Source organism: Vanacampus margaritifer, chromosome 7, assembly GCF_051991255.1.
Source record: "Vanacampus margaritifer isolate UIUO_Vmar chromosome 7, RoL_Vmar_1.0, whole genome shotgun sequence".
Classification (NCBI taxonomy): domain Eukaryota; kingdom Metazoa; phylum Chordata; class Actinopteri; order Syngnathiformes; family Syngnathidae; genus Vanacampus; species Vanacampus margaritifer.
Window position 1 is genome coordinate 45,144 of NC_135438.1, and position 16,592 is coordinate 61,735.

Consider the following 16,592-nt stretch of genomic DNA (forward strand, 5'->3'; position numbering starts at 1 on the left):
ACCCCAAAGCACATTGATTGATTTGTGTGAAACTATGACATTGGTCGTTATTTGACGATATTGAGAAACGTTTTGAAAGGATTTCTGTCGTTTTTTATGAGGACAAAAAGTGCCAGTTGCTCAATGGGCCAAAATGTCGACGACTTCCGTCGATTTCCTATGGAAAGCGGCGGAGCTTTTATTGTGAAGGCGCGCTTTAACGCCCCCTGTGGACGCCTTGCGTGCATCGCCGCGTGTCGTCCGCAGCGGCAGCAGCATCAGCGGCGGACAGACGAGACGAAACGAGACGAACTGAGCCGAGCCCGGTTGAGCCCCCACACTGCCTCCATTTTGCCACAGCGGCCGCCCAACAGGACGAGGACGACGTAGACGAGGACGAGGACGAGGACTAGGACGTGGACTAGGACGAGCAGGGAGAGCGGCAGGTGCACCCGCCCGCTTGGCGGTCGGCGGCGATGGCGTCGGCCGGCGCTGCGCTGCGGCACGACGGCTGCGTGAGGATTTGAGGCCAGGCGAGTGAGGCGACGCCACTTCCGGTGATCAGGTGAGGCCTGCACGCACAAGCGGGCGGAGAGGCCGCGCGCGCGCGCGCCTTCCTTTGTTTCATCCGCCCCGCAGCATCACTCACGCACGCACGCACGCACGTACGCAGCCTCCGGTCGGGGGTTAGCGGTTGCCTGATGAGTGGCGGGGATGGTGATGATGGTGGTGATGGGGGGGGGTCTTACGTAACACGCACAGAGGACACGTAGCGGCCGCTTTGCGAGTTGGGGTTCGCTTGGGCGGGTTCGGCTCCGCTCGGCTCAGCTCGCGCCTGCCCAACTGATGTCGTGATGACGTCACATGCCGACCAGATGAGCTCTCTGCGGAAGATCACGTGAGCAAAACCTGAAACGGCTTCGCGGGCTTATTACTAGCAAAACAACACCATCTTGACGACTTGATTGCGATTGAAGTCCCAAAAATCTTTCTGGGCCAAAGTGTCAACTAAATCCGATATTTGTAAAGAGCAACCAAGCCTGAACTTGCTGACGTTTTGCCTAACAAAAAGATGTTTCCACTTAAGTCCCTGCACTCGCACGTTTCGTTTTTTTTTTTTGTTTTGTTTTGTGAAATCTGAATAAATGGAACTTTTTGGGAGGCAAAAGCAGGCGAGAAGAGACCTCGGAAGCTTTTCTTATCTTGTCTTGCTGTTATCAGGCCGCACATGCAAGACAAATGCCGAGTCACACTCTTGACTTTGCAAAAATGTTGATCAGGGACCGACAACAACAAGTTGACGCTCATTTTTGCTTGTCTTTTTCTCCCCATTTTGAAGTCATTGAAAATAAATTTGGCTTGTGATTCTTTTGTTGCTAAAATCCTGACACCAAACAAGTTTTCTTTTCCAGCGCTAACTTGTACAAATCGTCCAGCTGTAAAAATAAATATATATATATAAAAAGTCGTATTGTCAACATGACCCTCAATAAACGAACATTTCAATTGCTCAACAATCAAGTGAATAGCGCTAGCGGCCCACCCGCCGCTAACCATTTCAATTGTCCGCAGATGATTTGTTTGCTCAAACCGATACATTTCTTTTGAAATGTCCAGCTAAAAAAAAATCACTTCCTGCTTAGGTTGGTAACGTCCGGCAGACAATCGGCCAAAATCTTTTCCAAAAGTACAAGCGGATGTTTGTGGCGTTTTTAATTTGGAAAGACGATCGCTCCGCTTTGGTGGCCGACTGCGCAAATGGCAGAAGTTTTATGCATTGCAATTGAGCAAACACACTTTTTTTACATCCTGTTTTGACGTTTGTTATAAATTCCTGAAAATGTCCGTTTTCATTGTGTGCGCCATCTTGTCACGACGACTGCTCGTATATTTCAAAAGTTTTGGATTGTTTTCCAAGAAAAAAGTAGGCCAGCGTTTTTCCCAGCACGCCGATTGTGTGCTAAAACAATTGAGCTGCCGGAGCGGCGGGAATGTTTGCCACGGTTTGCCACGTGCGGCCTCGTCCGATCAACGTTGAGAATCCTCCAAGCGTGTGCGGGTCCGACCGAGCGGCCTCTTTATCGGAAAGGGAAATGCCCTCGTGTGAATGATTTCATTCATCGTAGTTGTCCGTGGATTGGCTAATTGATCCGTTGCCACTGAATGGATGAATTGTGACCCGTGTTGGGGCCGGGCGATGTGGCCCAAATGTCAGGTGACATCGGGTGCGAACCCTTTTACATCACCGTGTAAAATGGCAGGGACAAATATTTTGCAGTCGTCATCAAAGTATCCTAGTATCCAAAGTATCAGAGAAGCAAAATACAGCCAATAAATGGACAAATGAACTAGGTTGCCATTTATTGCGCAAATGTCAAGTGCCAATGACAAGTTGGCGCGAGCCAAGAAGCTGAACTTTGAAACCAAGTCGGTACGGCTCGGTCAACTTTTGGACAATTCGCCTTCGCCCACCGGGAGTGAAGAACGCAAGCCCGTTCACTTGCATTCAACTCATCAGATGGGAAAGATCCAAACGATCGATGGAATCGAATAAAGCATCTTCAATATGTATCAATGAAGTCATTGACTTCGAACCTTGTCGTCCGCGTTCCTGTTAGCTGACGTCCGCGGCGACGTTACAAGCTGATTTTTGTTGACTTTTCTGCCCTTATTGACTTGCCGGCTCTTTTTGTTTTGCTGTTCAACGTTTCTCGTTGCCGCTTGTCCGGGTCGCTGGCGACGCACTTGCGAGCAGCGCCAGCTGGCGAGCGTCTCACGCCAGCATTTGCTTTGCTGTTTCGCGACTGCATTTTCATAGCTTCGCAATTAGCTCGACTTCCCGGCTTTGGCCCCGACTTCCTTTGGTTCTGGTCCCAACGCGACTCAAACACGTGAAGCTTTTCGCCGACGTACGCTAACGAGGCACCGCGTGCAAAGCGAACGTTATCTTTGGCTTGACCTGGCGCCGCATTAGCTAAACAGCCGCAGCTCGTCAGATCGCGCAGGCTTGCAAAATAGTTTTCAACAAGCATTCCCGGGTGAAAGGTCACGCCGGCGTACAATTTGCTCATTTCGGACGAAGCAGCGCGCACGCAAGACAATGCCGAGACGCCATCGACATGCGTCACCGCCAAATTCCTAGCTTGGACTCAAGCTAGCGTCTGAGGCAAATTGTTGCGACTCATTTGAGGCTACATTTGATGCGACGGGATCTTCGCAGAGCGACAAACAACATTTGTCACGGCTTCCGTTTGGAAAATCTGCACGTGCGGATCTTAGCTCAAATGTGAAATGTTGACAAAAATCAAGCTTTTGCTGGCGATCCATCGGGAAATCTCGAGCACCTCCAGCGACTCGTGGCAGTCCGGGCCTGTCCGGTCCGGTCCGGTCCGCTTGTCTACAAGTCCACATCAAAAAGGCAACAATCAATACTTGATATTGACGAGTGTGTTTTTCCTGGCGTTGCTCGCTGCCACAGGTGGACGGCGAGGATGTGGCGCTGAGCATGCTGCCGGTCCTAATCGTTGCCATGGCGAGCGTGGGCGGCGGGCGGGCCTGCGGCGCCCGGGACAACTGCTCGGCCGACGGCGACAACAAAGAGTACTGCTACTCGGCGCGCATCCGCAGCACCGTGCTGCAGGGTCTACCTTTCGGCGGCGTGCCCACCGTGCTGGCGCTGGACTTCATGTGCTTCCTGGTCAGAGCGCCGCCACGCAAAGCGCGTAGGTGGGCGGGCCCGCCTAACGCACGCGCTACGTCTTCTTCTGCAGGTCTTGCTCTTCCTCTTTTCCATTTTGCGGAAGGTGGCGTGGGACTACGGACGTCTGGCGCTGGTCACCGATGCCGACAGGTGAGTCACGTGTGGCGGGCGACACCACAACCAAGAATGTATTGAACAGGTGTGATCGTTCATCCGTGAATCGGTAAAAGGATCATCGTTGTGCTCGGCCTCGGCCCCGACACTCGATTATCGGATGGAATTTTCTGTAGGATTTCCCGATACCAAAATAATCACTAGCTGCAGCCAGACTTTGACGCAACCAGACAATGGCTGCTCACCTTCAGTGGCTAATAGCATGCTAACATAACAGCAGCTACGATGCTAACGATTCTTCGTGCTTGTCCCCAACATGAAAACAATTCAGCCGAAGACGAGACAGGGATAACTATGAGCCGGTCAAAAGGTAACGTTGTGTGTGTGTGTGTGATTATTGTCCCTGTGGAATGCTAGCCAGCTAGTGAGTTAGCTCAAGGCCCGAAGATGATCTGTGAACAGGAAGTGATGTCGTGTTAGCTCCTGATCTTTGTTGTGGCGTGACGACTAGCATGTACGCCTCGGGCACGCACGCAGGCTGGAAGCTAAGCGCTAACGGCCAAGCGCTAACAAGCCCCCTTTCACTGTCTCCTCAGCGTGGCGTCGGCGGCGATGCACTCGGACACGCCCGACCGCTACGAACGCCTCACGTCCGTCTCCAGCTCCGTCGACCTGGAACAACGCGACAACGTGAGCACGCTTCCTTCTCTTCTTTGCTCAGCTAGCATGCGAAGCTACACGGAAGACTTGAGAAGACGTAAGCCGTTGGTAGACGTCATCACGGTGACGCGTTGTGGAGCGTTGCCATGGTGACGGATCAGCACGTTTTCATTTTAATCCGCCGGCCGCCGGTGAGGCTGATGCTAATCCATTTAAACAGTGAGGAGGTCAGAGGTCGGCCAAAGGGAACCTTGGAGGCTCCGCCCTCTCAGACAACATTCATGAGCTCCTTTTTCTTGCTTCTGACGTTGCATTGCATCCAAACCTCGCTTATTAGTGTTTTTTTTTTTGCTTCTTTGTTTGTTTATTTGTTTTTACCTGATCCTCTGCCTTTTTGTGTTTTTTTTTGTTGGTTTGTTTTGGACCCAATTCCCTGCTTCTTCAAGTTTGGTTTACTCAATTCACTACTTATTAATGTTGAGTGATGTTTGATCGCAATTTTTTCAGAGAGATGCAGAATGAGTATCAACTCTTGCGCCGTCACCAACACTGACGAGTGCCGATACTACCGCTAGTACTTTGGATATCTAAAAAAAAAAAACGCAATGACAGATCATGTTAAAGAAAGACCTGAAGATCATTTTCTAGTTCCCGACCCTCGATGGGCCCACCTTGAAACGAGGCCGGCTGTCGAGCCGATACCGCTACTTGGTATCGGCACTTGCCCATCCCTCGATTGATCCCGGCCAGACAGCACGAGCGTGTTTGGTCTTGAGATGAACAGGAAGTCGTCAGCGCTTGTTTTGCTGTGTGTGATGCTGTGCTTTTTTTTTTTGTGTCTTCAGGGCTTCTGCTCGTGGCTGACGGCCATCTTCCGAATCAAGTGAGTTTCTCGCGGCCGAGCGCTCCTTTGCCGGCTGCCGTAACTGACATGTGCGTGCGCCGGCCGGCAGGGACGAGGAGATCCGGGAGAAGTGCGGCGAGGACGCGGTGCACTACTTGTCCTTCCAGCGCCACATCATCGGCCTGCTGGTGGTGGTGGGCGTCCTCTCCGTCGGCATCGTGCTGCCCGTCAACTTCTCGGGAGACCTGCTGGGTGAGAGCCGCGTCGCCACCGCCGCGCTAGCTCTGCTCGGACGGTTAGCCACATGCTAACTAGTAAGCATCCGCAAGGGATGAGTCATCAAATGAATCCGCGGCTACTTTGAATGGCTTGAAGCAGGCCCGGGGGCGCCGTTTGTCCGTCCGTCCGTTTGTCCGTCCGTCCGTTTGTCCCTCCGTCCGTTTGTCCCTCCGTCCGTTTGTCCGCATTCTCGCAAGTCAGTCGTGAAATACCTGCACTTGCTTTTGTTTACAGACGTGTTTGAAAATATTGATAGTAATTGAATTATTATGAGATGATATAGTTAATCTCATATACATATGCAGGTTTTGATCCGTCGATCCGGGTCAGGACAGACGCTCCTTCTCAATCTGTGGACTTTGGCCTGACTTGGCGTCATAAAGCGCTCGCCGAAAGTCAATGACGGGCCGACGCAACGACAGTTTAGCCAAATTCTGACTGCAGGAGGTGTGGGAGGCGACTGAAGCTCAGAGTAGACTCGATCCAGGCTGGTGTTCTCGCAACTACAAGTGGACTTGACTTGTTGTCCAGTCTTCAAGGTTGCCGAATTCTGATCGGTTGGGGTCGGCTGTTGATGTTCAGCAGGAAGGAGAGGAGAGCAGCGCGTTTGGTACGGCAGGGCCGGACCCGGACCCGATCACTACCGTTGGATCTCGTGGTAGCAAAGAATAGAACAAAGTTCATTTGTCCTCAAACATGTCCTCTCATCCTCTCCTGTCCTGTCCTTACCTCACAGGTTGTAGCCGACTTTTTTGTGCTACAGCTGGCATCCTGTCCTCACTTCTTTATTTTTCTCTCTGTCCTGTCTTTTGCGTCTCTCCCCTCTTAAATCTTCTTCTGTCTGACTCAATAAATATGCAAACGGCAACGGCGGCAGCATTTAAAAGACAAAACTCGCATCAGGACTGCGCGTGAGCTCATCTGATGCAAATGTAGAGATTCAATTCATGTTACTCAAATCTGGACTCCACATCTTGACCATTTGGATTTTTTTTATTTTTTTCCCCCCCAGAAAACAACGCCTACAGCTTCGGCCGCACTACAATAGCCAATCTGAAGTCCGGGTGAGTTTGCTCGTTTGCCTTTTCGTGTCCGCATCGCTTGATTTGGAGGATGTGCCGCTCGGCGTATCGTTCCGATAGCAAATGTCGTGCGCTCATTAGAGGGAAAAAATCTGTTCGATGAACGCAAATGTGTCATAAAGTGTGACTTGATTGGTCAAGCCCGAGTTGCGCTGCTGTCGTCTCGGATGTTCCGTTACCGTAGCAACCGAGCGGACTCAATACCGCACACACAAAATTGTCCGAGAAACAAATGAGTGTTATTTTGTGTCGTCAGTGCCAGCGTTCAAAATGAGCAAAAGAAGAAGTGGGATGTTTTCCGCCAAACGCCGATCGGCTGACAATGAGCTGCATGGCTCCTATTTGATCGATCCATCGATCGATTGCCCATTTGCGCCACCTATTGAAAATGCGGCGCCCTGAAATATTTGGGGAAGCAATTTCATCCGTTTGAAGTGCATGAATCTCGTCTGCCATTTTTCAACTTTGAGGCCCATTTGAAATGTTTCAGGTCTTTTAAACCCATTTAATAACGTGTGCCATCGGAACCCGAGTACGGCATGATTGCGTTTTTGACCCCTGGCGAGACGAAAGCTAACAAGCGTGTTGGATGTTGGTCTCGAGGCCTCCAAATGGTCTTTCTGGGCTTTCCCAGTCAAGTCCCAAAGTTTGCGATCGGCTGATGCTATTGTTCACGCAACGGCGTTGTTGCTGTGGGCGGGCCGGCCGCTTTGCGGGCCGCCAAACGAGCGCTTGTGTGCGCCTTCAGGACCAACCTGCTGTGGCTGCACACGTCCTTCGCCTTCATGTACCTGCTGCTCACCGTCTACAGCATGAGACGGCACACGTCCAAGATGCACTACAAGGAGGACGACCTGGTGAGTTTGGCGCGCACGGCACGCGCACGCTAAGCGCACGCTAAGCTAACCTGCGCTCATTCGCGTGCGCGGCAGGTGAAGCGCACGTTATTCATCAACGGCATCTCCAAGTACGCCGAAGAGAGTCAGATCAAGCAGCACTTTGAGTACGCCCTCGCTGTTAGCATGTTAGCAATGTTAGCGTTTCAGCACGTTAGCGTTTGGCTCCTCTGTCCGATTCAGGCAGGCGTACGAGAACTGCGTGGTTCTGGAAGCTCGGATCTGCTACAACGTGGCCAAGCTGATGTCTCTGAACGCCGAGAGGTGAGCGGCATCAACCGCCACTAGCCGAGCCGGCCGTTAGCGCAGCCGCGTGCGTCTTCAAGCCTTTGATCCGGCGCCGCCGCAGGAAGAAGACGGAGCGCAGTAAGAAGTTCTTCACCGACCTGATGGCCAAGGAGCACGTTCCCACCATGATCAACCCCAAACCCTGCGGACATCTCTGCTGCTGCGCCATCGCCGGCTGCGAGGAGGTCAGCCTTCCTTTCCTCCACCACCTCCGCCCGACACTTCGCTGACACCAGCGAGCCCACATCCCGACGAGCCCGCTTTTGTGTTTACGGAATGTGGACTTTTGGACTGGGAGATGTTTGGACGCAGGGCTGGGCCATATAACCCAAAAAAAACATGACCATTTTCCTTTCAGTCCTTCTGGATGGGTACTGGTGGTGCAACGGATCATAAAAGTCAGGGTTCGGATCAGATCACGGATTTGAGTCACAGATCGGATCGTTTTTCCCATCAGCAAAAAAAATATATTAATAGTACTTTGCATTTATTTATTAGTGTAAAGCGCTTTTTCCCCATTAAATACAAAGAAATCAATTCAAGATGCCTTTTACACGCGGCAGAAACGTTCTGCTTTTTACTGGCTGATGTGGAAAATAACAAGGTATTAATGGCTTCAAGTTGTGTTCTTATAATCTAAAGAGCCACGTTTGACTTAAGCTTAGCTTAAATGAAGGCCAGTTTGGAGGAGAGAGAAAAAGACAACAATAGCAGCAACTCCCACTTGAGGAGGGAAGACCCACGACGCACTCGTTGGTCATGCTAACAGGTAGCCGCTAGCCAATTACGGCGGAGACTTCTGCCGTATAAAATGGCGGCGTGATTAATTAGCGGTTTCTTAGCGTTCCTAAATCAGCGACTGAACATGAGTTCGGGATATACAACGACAATAAAGTAAAAAAAATAAAGTAACGTCCAAAAGGGAAGCCAAGCGAGCCATCACGCCAGGACGTGGACGGATTTCAGAGTAAAAGTATTTGCTCTGCCGTCAATGTATTTGGTCAACTTTATTTTGAAATGAGGCTCAGCGTGTTACGTTGAGTATGTTTGAGCTTCCGTCACGTGTCAGAATGCTGTTGCCTGTGAATGCGCACTTTGTTTTTCTTGAGTTTTTCTCCCCCACCAACCAATCGGGGGATCGCGCATGATCCGAACCAACCGCGGATCAATGATGATCCGTTGCACCGCTAAAAAGCCAACAAACATTTCTTTCAAGGTTTCATTCGTTCAAAAATCATGCCTGTGCATTTTGTGAATCAGTTTCAAGATGAACTTTTAAAAGGCACAATTGCGTAACTGGTGTAAAGACGTGCTGGAAAGCAGCCATTCCCAAATGTCTTTCCTTGGAATGTCCTTCATTCCAAGACAACTGGACAGCTTTGAGTGTCTTTGACCCACGTCAGCATTTAGCAACAATTTGAATTGGAAAATGGCAAATGGATTTGTTTTATGACAAGACAGACTGAGGATTGCCGATTGTCGGTGTGTGCCTTTTGCCGGCAGGAGGAGGCGGTCAGCTTCTACACCAAGCGGGAGGCCAAACTGAAGGAGGAGTACCGAAAGGAGAAGGAGAAGGTCCACACCAAACCTCTGGGCATGGCCTTTGTCACCTTCCAAAACGAGGCTATGACCGCCATGTAAGACGCTCGTCGGTTGGCGTCCCGGACCGGCCGGCCGACTCCTGACCCGTCATCCTGTCCCGGCAGAATCCTGAAGGACTTCAACGCCTGCCAGGTCCAAGGTTGCCGCTGCCGGCAGGAGCCGCGATCCTCGCAGTTCAGCGAAGCGCTTCACGTGCACAACTGGAACGTCTCGTACGCGCCCGACCCGCAGAACGTGCGCTGGTGGGTCCCGCTGGCCGCCCGCTTCGGCGCCTGCCTGGGCGCCCGCTTCGGCGCCTGCCTGGGCGCCCGCTTCGGCGCCCCCCTGGGCACCTGCCTGGGCACCCTCCTCGGCGCCCGCCGGCTCCCGTGGCTGACCTCTGCCGTGTGTTGTCCCTCAGGGAGCACCTGTCGCTGGGCGGAGTCTCCTGGTGGATCCGCTGCCTGATCATCAACTGCATCCTGTTCCTGCTGCTCTTCTTCCTCACCACGCCCGCCATCATCATCTCCACCATGGACAAGTTCAACGTCACCAAGCCGGTGGAGTACCTCAACGTGAGCGCCGGCGCAGCGCAACCTGGCCGCCGAGACTGGCGCCGCGCCGCTTGTGACCCGCTTGTGCCTCCGCAGAATCCTATCGTGACCCAGTTCTTCCCCACGCTCCTCCTGTGGGCCTTCTCTGCCCTGCTGCCGACCATCGTCTACTACTCGGCCTTCTTCGAGGCGCACTGGACCAGGTCTCCAGTGGCACCGCGCCGCTAGTCCCTAGACCGCTTAGCGTATCAAATTGTACCACGATGCCACTATCAGTCCTCAGTCGCCATTTCTAATTCAAAGACTACTTTTAGTTCCCGGACTAATAATTGTAAAGTCTGACTTGACGGTGTGCGTGCGTGCGTGCGTGCGTGTGTGTGTGTGTGCGCGGCACTCAGGTCTGGAGAAAACCGGACCACGATGCACAAGTGCTACACCTTCCTGATCTTTATGGTTCTTCTGCTGCCCTCTCTTGGCCTGAGCAGGTAATGTTGTTGTTTGTCAGGCGTCTTGTTTAAAACGATGCCGACCTGCGATTGCGTGTTTTCCAGCCTGGATGTTTTCTTCCGTTGGCTCTTTGACAAAAAGTTCTTGGACAACGGCACCGTCCGCTTTGAGTAAGTCCGCAGCAGTTGCCTTCCTTTTTCTTCACCGCGAGTCAGCCGCCGTGTGCGCGTTGTCCCTCAGGTGCGTGTTCCTGCCCGACAACGGCGCCTTCTTCGTCAACTACGTGATCGCGACCGCCTTCATCGGGAACGCCATGGACCTGCTCCGGATCCCGGGCCTCCTCATGTACATGATTCGACTCTGCTTGGCGCCGTCTGCCGCAGACAGACGCAACGTCAAGAGGGTGAGCGCGCACCAGACACAAGGACGAGGACTGGACCGGGTCCAGAAGGCCAGATCCCAACTAAAGCTAGAGGACCCAGAAGGCCAGAGCCTGACCGGGTTTATCAAACCAGGCCAGATCCAGACTCAGGCTAAGAAACGTCCAGAAGGCCATATGCTAACCTGGTCAAAAAGATCCTAGTTGGGTCTAAGAGACCAACTGAAGTCCTCTTTATTACTTATATTGGGCTTTGAAACAAAGCGCTTTTCAGAAACGCATAACATGAACAATAATTCAATCAAGGCCTGGTCCTGACCAGTTTTTGTCAGACAAGGTCCAAATGCTATATCCAGACTGGGGGCCAATCCAGGTCCATGAGACCAGATGTAGAAAACCAGGTGTGGAAGGCCAGATCCTAACTAGTCCTAGATGACCCGTGGCCATATCCTAACCGGGTTTATCAAACCGGGCCAGATCCACAAGGCCGGGTCCTGACTAGGTCCAGAAGGCCAAATGCTGACCAGGTGTGAAAGACCAGGCCCGGAATGCTGGATCCTGGCCTTTGCGCGGCAACTGACCTGACTCGATGTTGTTTACCGGGCACGGGACTAACGAGACTTGCTGTTGTGTCAGCATCAAGCGTACGAGTTCCAGTTTGGGGCGGCGTACGCGTGGATCATGAACGTCTTCACCGTGGTCATGGCCTACAGCATCACCTGCCCCATCATCGTACCCTTCGGTGAGTGCGCCAGTCCAGGAGTGAAGGAGGCGGCGCCCCGGCCTAACCCCGCCCCCGTCCGTCTGTCCCCCCCGGCAGGCCTGATGTACATGCTTCTGAAGCACCTGGTGGACCGCTACAACATGTACTACGCGTACCTGCCGTCCAAGCTGGACAAGAAGATCCACTCTGGCGCCGTGACTCAGGTGGTGGCGGCGCCCATCCTTTGCCTCTTCTGGCTGCTCTTCTTCTCCACCATGCGGACAGGTAATGGGCTGGGATTGGCCATTTTGGAAATGGCCGCTCAAAATGGCGTGCTCGTGATTGGGCACGAGTGAAGGATTGGCAAAGCGGTCCGAATTGCCGGCATTCACGCGTTCCCGGCGGTGGAATCGTTGCAATTGGCACCGTGACAAAAGTCCCCCAAAATGGCCGCCTGCACAAAATGCGTTTGAAAATGGCGTGAAAAGAAAAGTTGGCGGGGGATGGGGACCGGTCGCAAATATGTTGTTGTGAAACAGGCCAGGTTTACAAAATGTCAATGAAAAAAAAAGGCCAGCAGAGAAGTTCACGTCTAAATCGTTGGCTTGTCGGCCGAAAGATTTTGGATGGCGATACGCTTCTGAACGGCAAAAAGAATCGACATTTTTGCCCATCTCGATCCGCCCCAACCGCTTCCATAAAAGCCATTTTGTTGCGCGGCCCTCGCGAGCTAACTGTACGAAGCGCGCAGGTTTCGAGACGCCCACGTCGGTCTTCACGCTGGTGGTCCTGGTGGTGACCATCGTGGTGTGCTTGTCGCACGTCTGCTTCGGGCACTTCAAGTACCTGAGCGCCCACAACTACAAGGTCCGTCCGTCCGTCCGCCCGTCCGTCCGTCCGCCCGTCCGTCTGTCCGTGGGCTGGCCCGCTGGCGCTAACTTGACCTTGTCGCACGGTAGATCGACACCAAGGACTCGGACGCCGAAGTGGTGGAGAACGGACGCCCGGCCCGCAGCTCCGCCTCCCCGCCGTCCAAATCGCAGGTGAGAGCTGCTCAAAAGTTGAAGGCGACGCCGTCCGTCACTTTCTTCTACACATGTTCAATCGGGTTTAGGTCAGGGCTCATCCAAGGCCACCTGACAAAGGGTTTTGCTCTTTTGGTGGAAGGCACCTGAAGCAGCAAAGCTGAACAGACGAGAGCCTCGTCCAGGAACCTGTCCTTGTCTTCCTTTTTGGCTCCGTCTATGCTGCCATCTGACCCTCGACCTTCTTGACCTTGGAGTTCAATCTTCATTTTGCCGGCAGTTCTTCTGGGCTCTTTTGCTCCCATTGGTTTCGTCCGTCTCTTCAATTTTGTCCATGCAGGTTGCTGAAGATCTCAAATGACGATCTCATGAGAAAGTTCTCTCCTTCACTTCCTCCGGCCAATGTTTAGTGCGGTACAAAACCTGCCAGTGACGACTTGTCACCCTTTCTGCTCATTGGAGGACACGCCTTGGTAGAAGATCATTTTCGGACTTTTCTCGGCTTAGCAACTGCCAACCTTTTTCCCAGGCCTGTTTGAGGAGCTTTTTTTTTTTTTCTTTTTATGGCAACCGTTTGCTGGAGAGATGCTAGTCTGCCTGCCGGCTAGCGCGGAGGAGCTCTTGAGGGGGCGCAACTTTGCGCACCTCTTTCACTCTCAAGAAAGAGATTATTCCTCGCGTACCTGCATGTGTCCCGCGTCACATGCGAGAGACTTTGAATTTCCTCTCGAGAAACGTCTTTCATTGAAAAAAAAAAGTACCTTTTCAAACAAGCCGCCGTCAAATGACGCAGCAGATTAGCGACCTGTGGCTAACATGCTAACGCTATGTGTTCCCCCAGCAGCAGATGTACATCGCCCAGGTGCTCCAGGACCCCAACTCGGACGAGCCAGGCGGCGGGGGCGAGGAGGACCGGGCGTCGTCCCAGGACGACGACATGCTCAACGGCGGCAACAACATCAACGAGGCGGATTTCCACTCGGGGGAGGACAGTCTGATCGCAAACGAGGTCCGCCAGTAACTGCCGGTGGAGCTCCACGGAGGGGGCGGAGGCAGTCCACGGTCCTCGCCACCACGCGTTGCTAGCCAGCCAGCTAATTAGCTAGCTAGCTGGCTGGCCGGCTAACGCCACCGCACTCGCGAGGCTCCTCCCCTTCCGAGCCCGAAGACTTGACCCTGACCGTTGTCGTCGACACCAAAGACCCATCATCCAACCGGAAGTGCGTCCGCTCGCCTGGCCGCCGCCATCCGTCGTCTCTCTCATCCGTCGGCTGCTCAAGAGTTCTGTGCGCGTCCGCCGCTTCTGACTCGTCTGGAACCAGTCGTCGGACCGCCGACTGGACCTTCAGAGGTCACACCAATCATCCGGCTGCCCCGGCGGCCTTTTCGCGCCCGGTCGTCCGCCGTGATGGGACGTAAATGACTGGTCGTGACTCACGACTCGGCCTGGACTGTTAAATGTGTCCAAGTCGCACGTTGAAGCTCCCGTATGAAAGGCGTCACGACTGGTTTCTTCTGTTGACTGTCAAACGAATCGTCGGCGAGCGGACCGATGCCGAGATGTGGCGACTCCAGATTGGCTGGTTTAGCGTTATTAACCCTGAAGGGGCGATTAGGAGGACGAAAACGCACATTGAACTTCTGACGTCACGACTGAACTCATGTTGTCCTTGTTGTTATTTTCACATATGCTAGCGGGTGCAAGCTAACGCGCGCGTGCGCTAATGTTTTTATGCGACAAGATTGTTTTGGGATCTTCTGATATCATAAACCAGCTTCTGTTTGAAGTGCGTAGGCTGTCCCGCCTGTTAGCCTAGCTTAGCACAGAGAGGTTAGCACACAGCGCACACCGTGTTGTTAGCTTCATGTGTCGTACATGGACGCGACACCAGCGGGCGGGGCCTGTTCATGAGATCGCTACAAACTGCAAGCTGTGTTAAAAAAAGGGCTAGCTAAGTGACTTGCTAGCACTAGCTTAGCATGTCTACAAGGCTTCTGGAGACCTCTTCGGCTCTAAAGCCCAATAAACCTCCAAATATTATGTTTGGTTATATGCTAAGCTAGGCTAACTGCACTTTCTTTGACGGCTGTTCACTGGCACCGATATTTATTTATTCATTTATTTATTTTTGTCTTCTGTTTGGAGTGAAAAAACGGCATGCAGTCGTCTTGAATTGCAACAAGTGACTAGCTAGCTGATGTTAGCAAAACTGGCAAAACCATTTATTTTGTGTCGCTTCGAAAGAAGCCCATGTGACATGGACACACGCCCTTTCCCGCCAGTTGCGGTTGCCTTGGCAACAGAAACAGAAAATGATGCAGCCATTCGAAGAAGATGGACAGAGATGTCTCAGGTGTGTGTTTTTTCCCTGAAATCATGTTTCCATTGCGTTTAGTTTTTTGTGTGCGTGTGTACGCAGAGCTGATCTATGAAAGCTGTGGTGACCTACAGGAAAGATCTCGGGATCTTTGGGGGGCGGGGCTAGAAGCTGGAGACACTGGCTGCTGTGTGCTGACCTTTACGTTGACGTCCCCAAAAAGTCTTTCCTCATTGGATGCCGTGCAGTTTCACAAAGTGTTTGTCTTTCTGGCTTCACAATAAAAGCGTGTGCACGTTGCAACTGTGGGCGGGAAATGGACACTTTGCACAGCGTCCTTTGTCGTCCTGTCTTTCACGAATGGACAAACCGATGAATGCAGGCGTGCCTGAGCTCACCAACTTTGACGAGTGGACGACCGCGGCCGTTCATCAGTTTGGCCTCTCGTGAACGACGGGACACAAAAGTGGTGTTGAGTTCAGGAACGAAAGAAGCCGATGTGGAAAGCTCAAAAATATCTGATCGTGATCATCAAATCCATTCAAAATGTTTTGAGATCGCTTGTCCACATTTTCATCACGTCAGCCTCTCAACAGGCAATCTTCTGTCATTTCCTCAATGAAAAGAGACATATTATCTTTGTGTTGAACCAAAAGGAGTCATTTGCTTAGAATTGGGGGGGGGGGGGCAACTTCTGCTTTTTCTACATTGTCCATTTCTAATGTCCTGCTTTGGAATAAAGGGATGGACATGAGAACATTTTGTAAATGAGTCTAACAAACAATAATTGTTAGTTGCTGGCCGCGAGAACTTTTTGATGTGGAAACAAGTTGGGTTGACCTGGCGAGACGATGGGAACGCCGCCTGGATGTTTCGATGGTCCACACGTGAACTTCCTGCGGGCCACCTTTCATGGGAAAAGTTGTGATCAGAACCTCCGCTGACTTTTATTGTGAAGGAACGGGAAATTGAAAACGTTGACGCGTGGACAGACAACGTGAAAGGGAAACAAAGCATTGTGAGATTTATTTTTATTTTTTTTATCTTTTTCTTCTGGGAATGATTTGAAGATGAGAATGAGCGACAGCTGCTAACAAGCCGTGTAAAATAAAGTCCATGCAAATGTGTGTAAATAAAAAGGTGGCTGTCAAAGCGCACTGAACGCCCACAATGTGTGGCGTCTTGTCTCACTCACGCTAACCTTTGATTTCATTTATTGCTGTGAGCATTTCTTTTCACTTGTATGCTACTTCTTTATGTCAACCGATCAATAAAATGTCTCATCAATCAGCGTGGACGTCCCGTGTTTGGCAGCAGTTGCTTCGTCCATCTGTACGATTCGGGCTCCTTCAGGTTTTGACAAGGACGTGTGAAGGGGAAAAAAACATGCTTTGATATGTCCTCATGTCACCTCTCATATAAGGATACGTTGTTGTCCTGAACTGTTGTGTGAATCCAGGTGCCCAACAATTTGTAAATAAAGGGCGGGATCAGCCTGGGAACTCTTCCTTGTTTATACTACAATTTGCCCTGCTTTGCAAAACATGCATTCGAAAGTGTCTGAGAAAGGGCTTGGCTAGCCCGCTTTCCCACGCTAACTAATTAAAAGACGGAGCGGCACATGGTTAGTTGCGGAACACGTACGATCGCCCGGCCCTTTTGCAGCTCGTTCTACCCGGACCGTCGGCTCTCCGGTCTCGTGTCAAGGTAAGCGCTGATGATCATCATATTATGCTGCTTAAC

The 16,592-nt window shown here is 52.0% G+C and overlaps 1 protein-coding gene across 4 annotated transcripts; it reads left to right on the forward strand.

Moving 5' to 3' along the window:
- Window positions 1-188: 188 nt before the first annotated feature.
- Window positions 189-16,139, forward strand: LOC144054634 (mechanosensitive cation channel TMEM63B-like). Of its 4 annotated transcripts, none has more exons than XM_077569794.1 (24): window positions 189-544; window positions 3,458-3,676; window positions 3,750-3,829; window positions 4,125-4,163; window positions 4,390-4,483; window positions 5,299-5,336; window positions 5,407-5,549; window positions 6,589-6,640; window positions 7,407-7,515; window positions 7,591-7,661; window positions 7,738-7,818; window positions 7,904-8,027; window positions 9,346-9,479; window positions 9,549-9,686; window positions 9,845-9,998; window positions 10,074-10,180; window positions 10,376-10,462; window positions 10,529-10,594; window positions 10,665-10,827; window positions 11,440-11,545; window positions 11,624-11,791; window positions 12,258-12,373; window positions 12,466-12,549; window positions 13,373-16,139. In XM_077569794.1, exons 2-24 carry the CDS (start codon window positions 3,485-3,487, stop codon window positions 13,550-13,552), a joined length of 2,526 nt encoding a protein of 841 aa, XP_077425920.1. In that variant the 5' UTR covers window positions 189-544; window positions 3,458-3,484; the 3' UTR covers window positions 13,553-16,139. The 4 variants fall into 4 exon arrangements, with proteins under 4 accessions (XP_077425920.1, XP_077425921.1, XP_077425922.1 ...); XM_077569795.1 differs by having other exon boundaries at window positions 13,376-16,139; XM_077569796.1 differs by lacking the exon at window positions 4,125-4,163 and having other exon boundaries at window positions 190-544.
- Window positions 16,140-16,592: the final 453 nt, after the last annotated feature.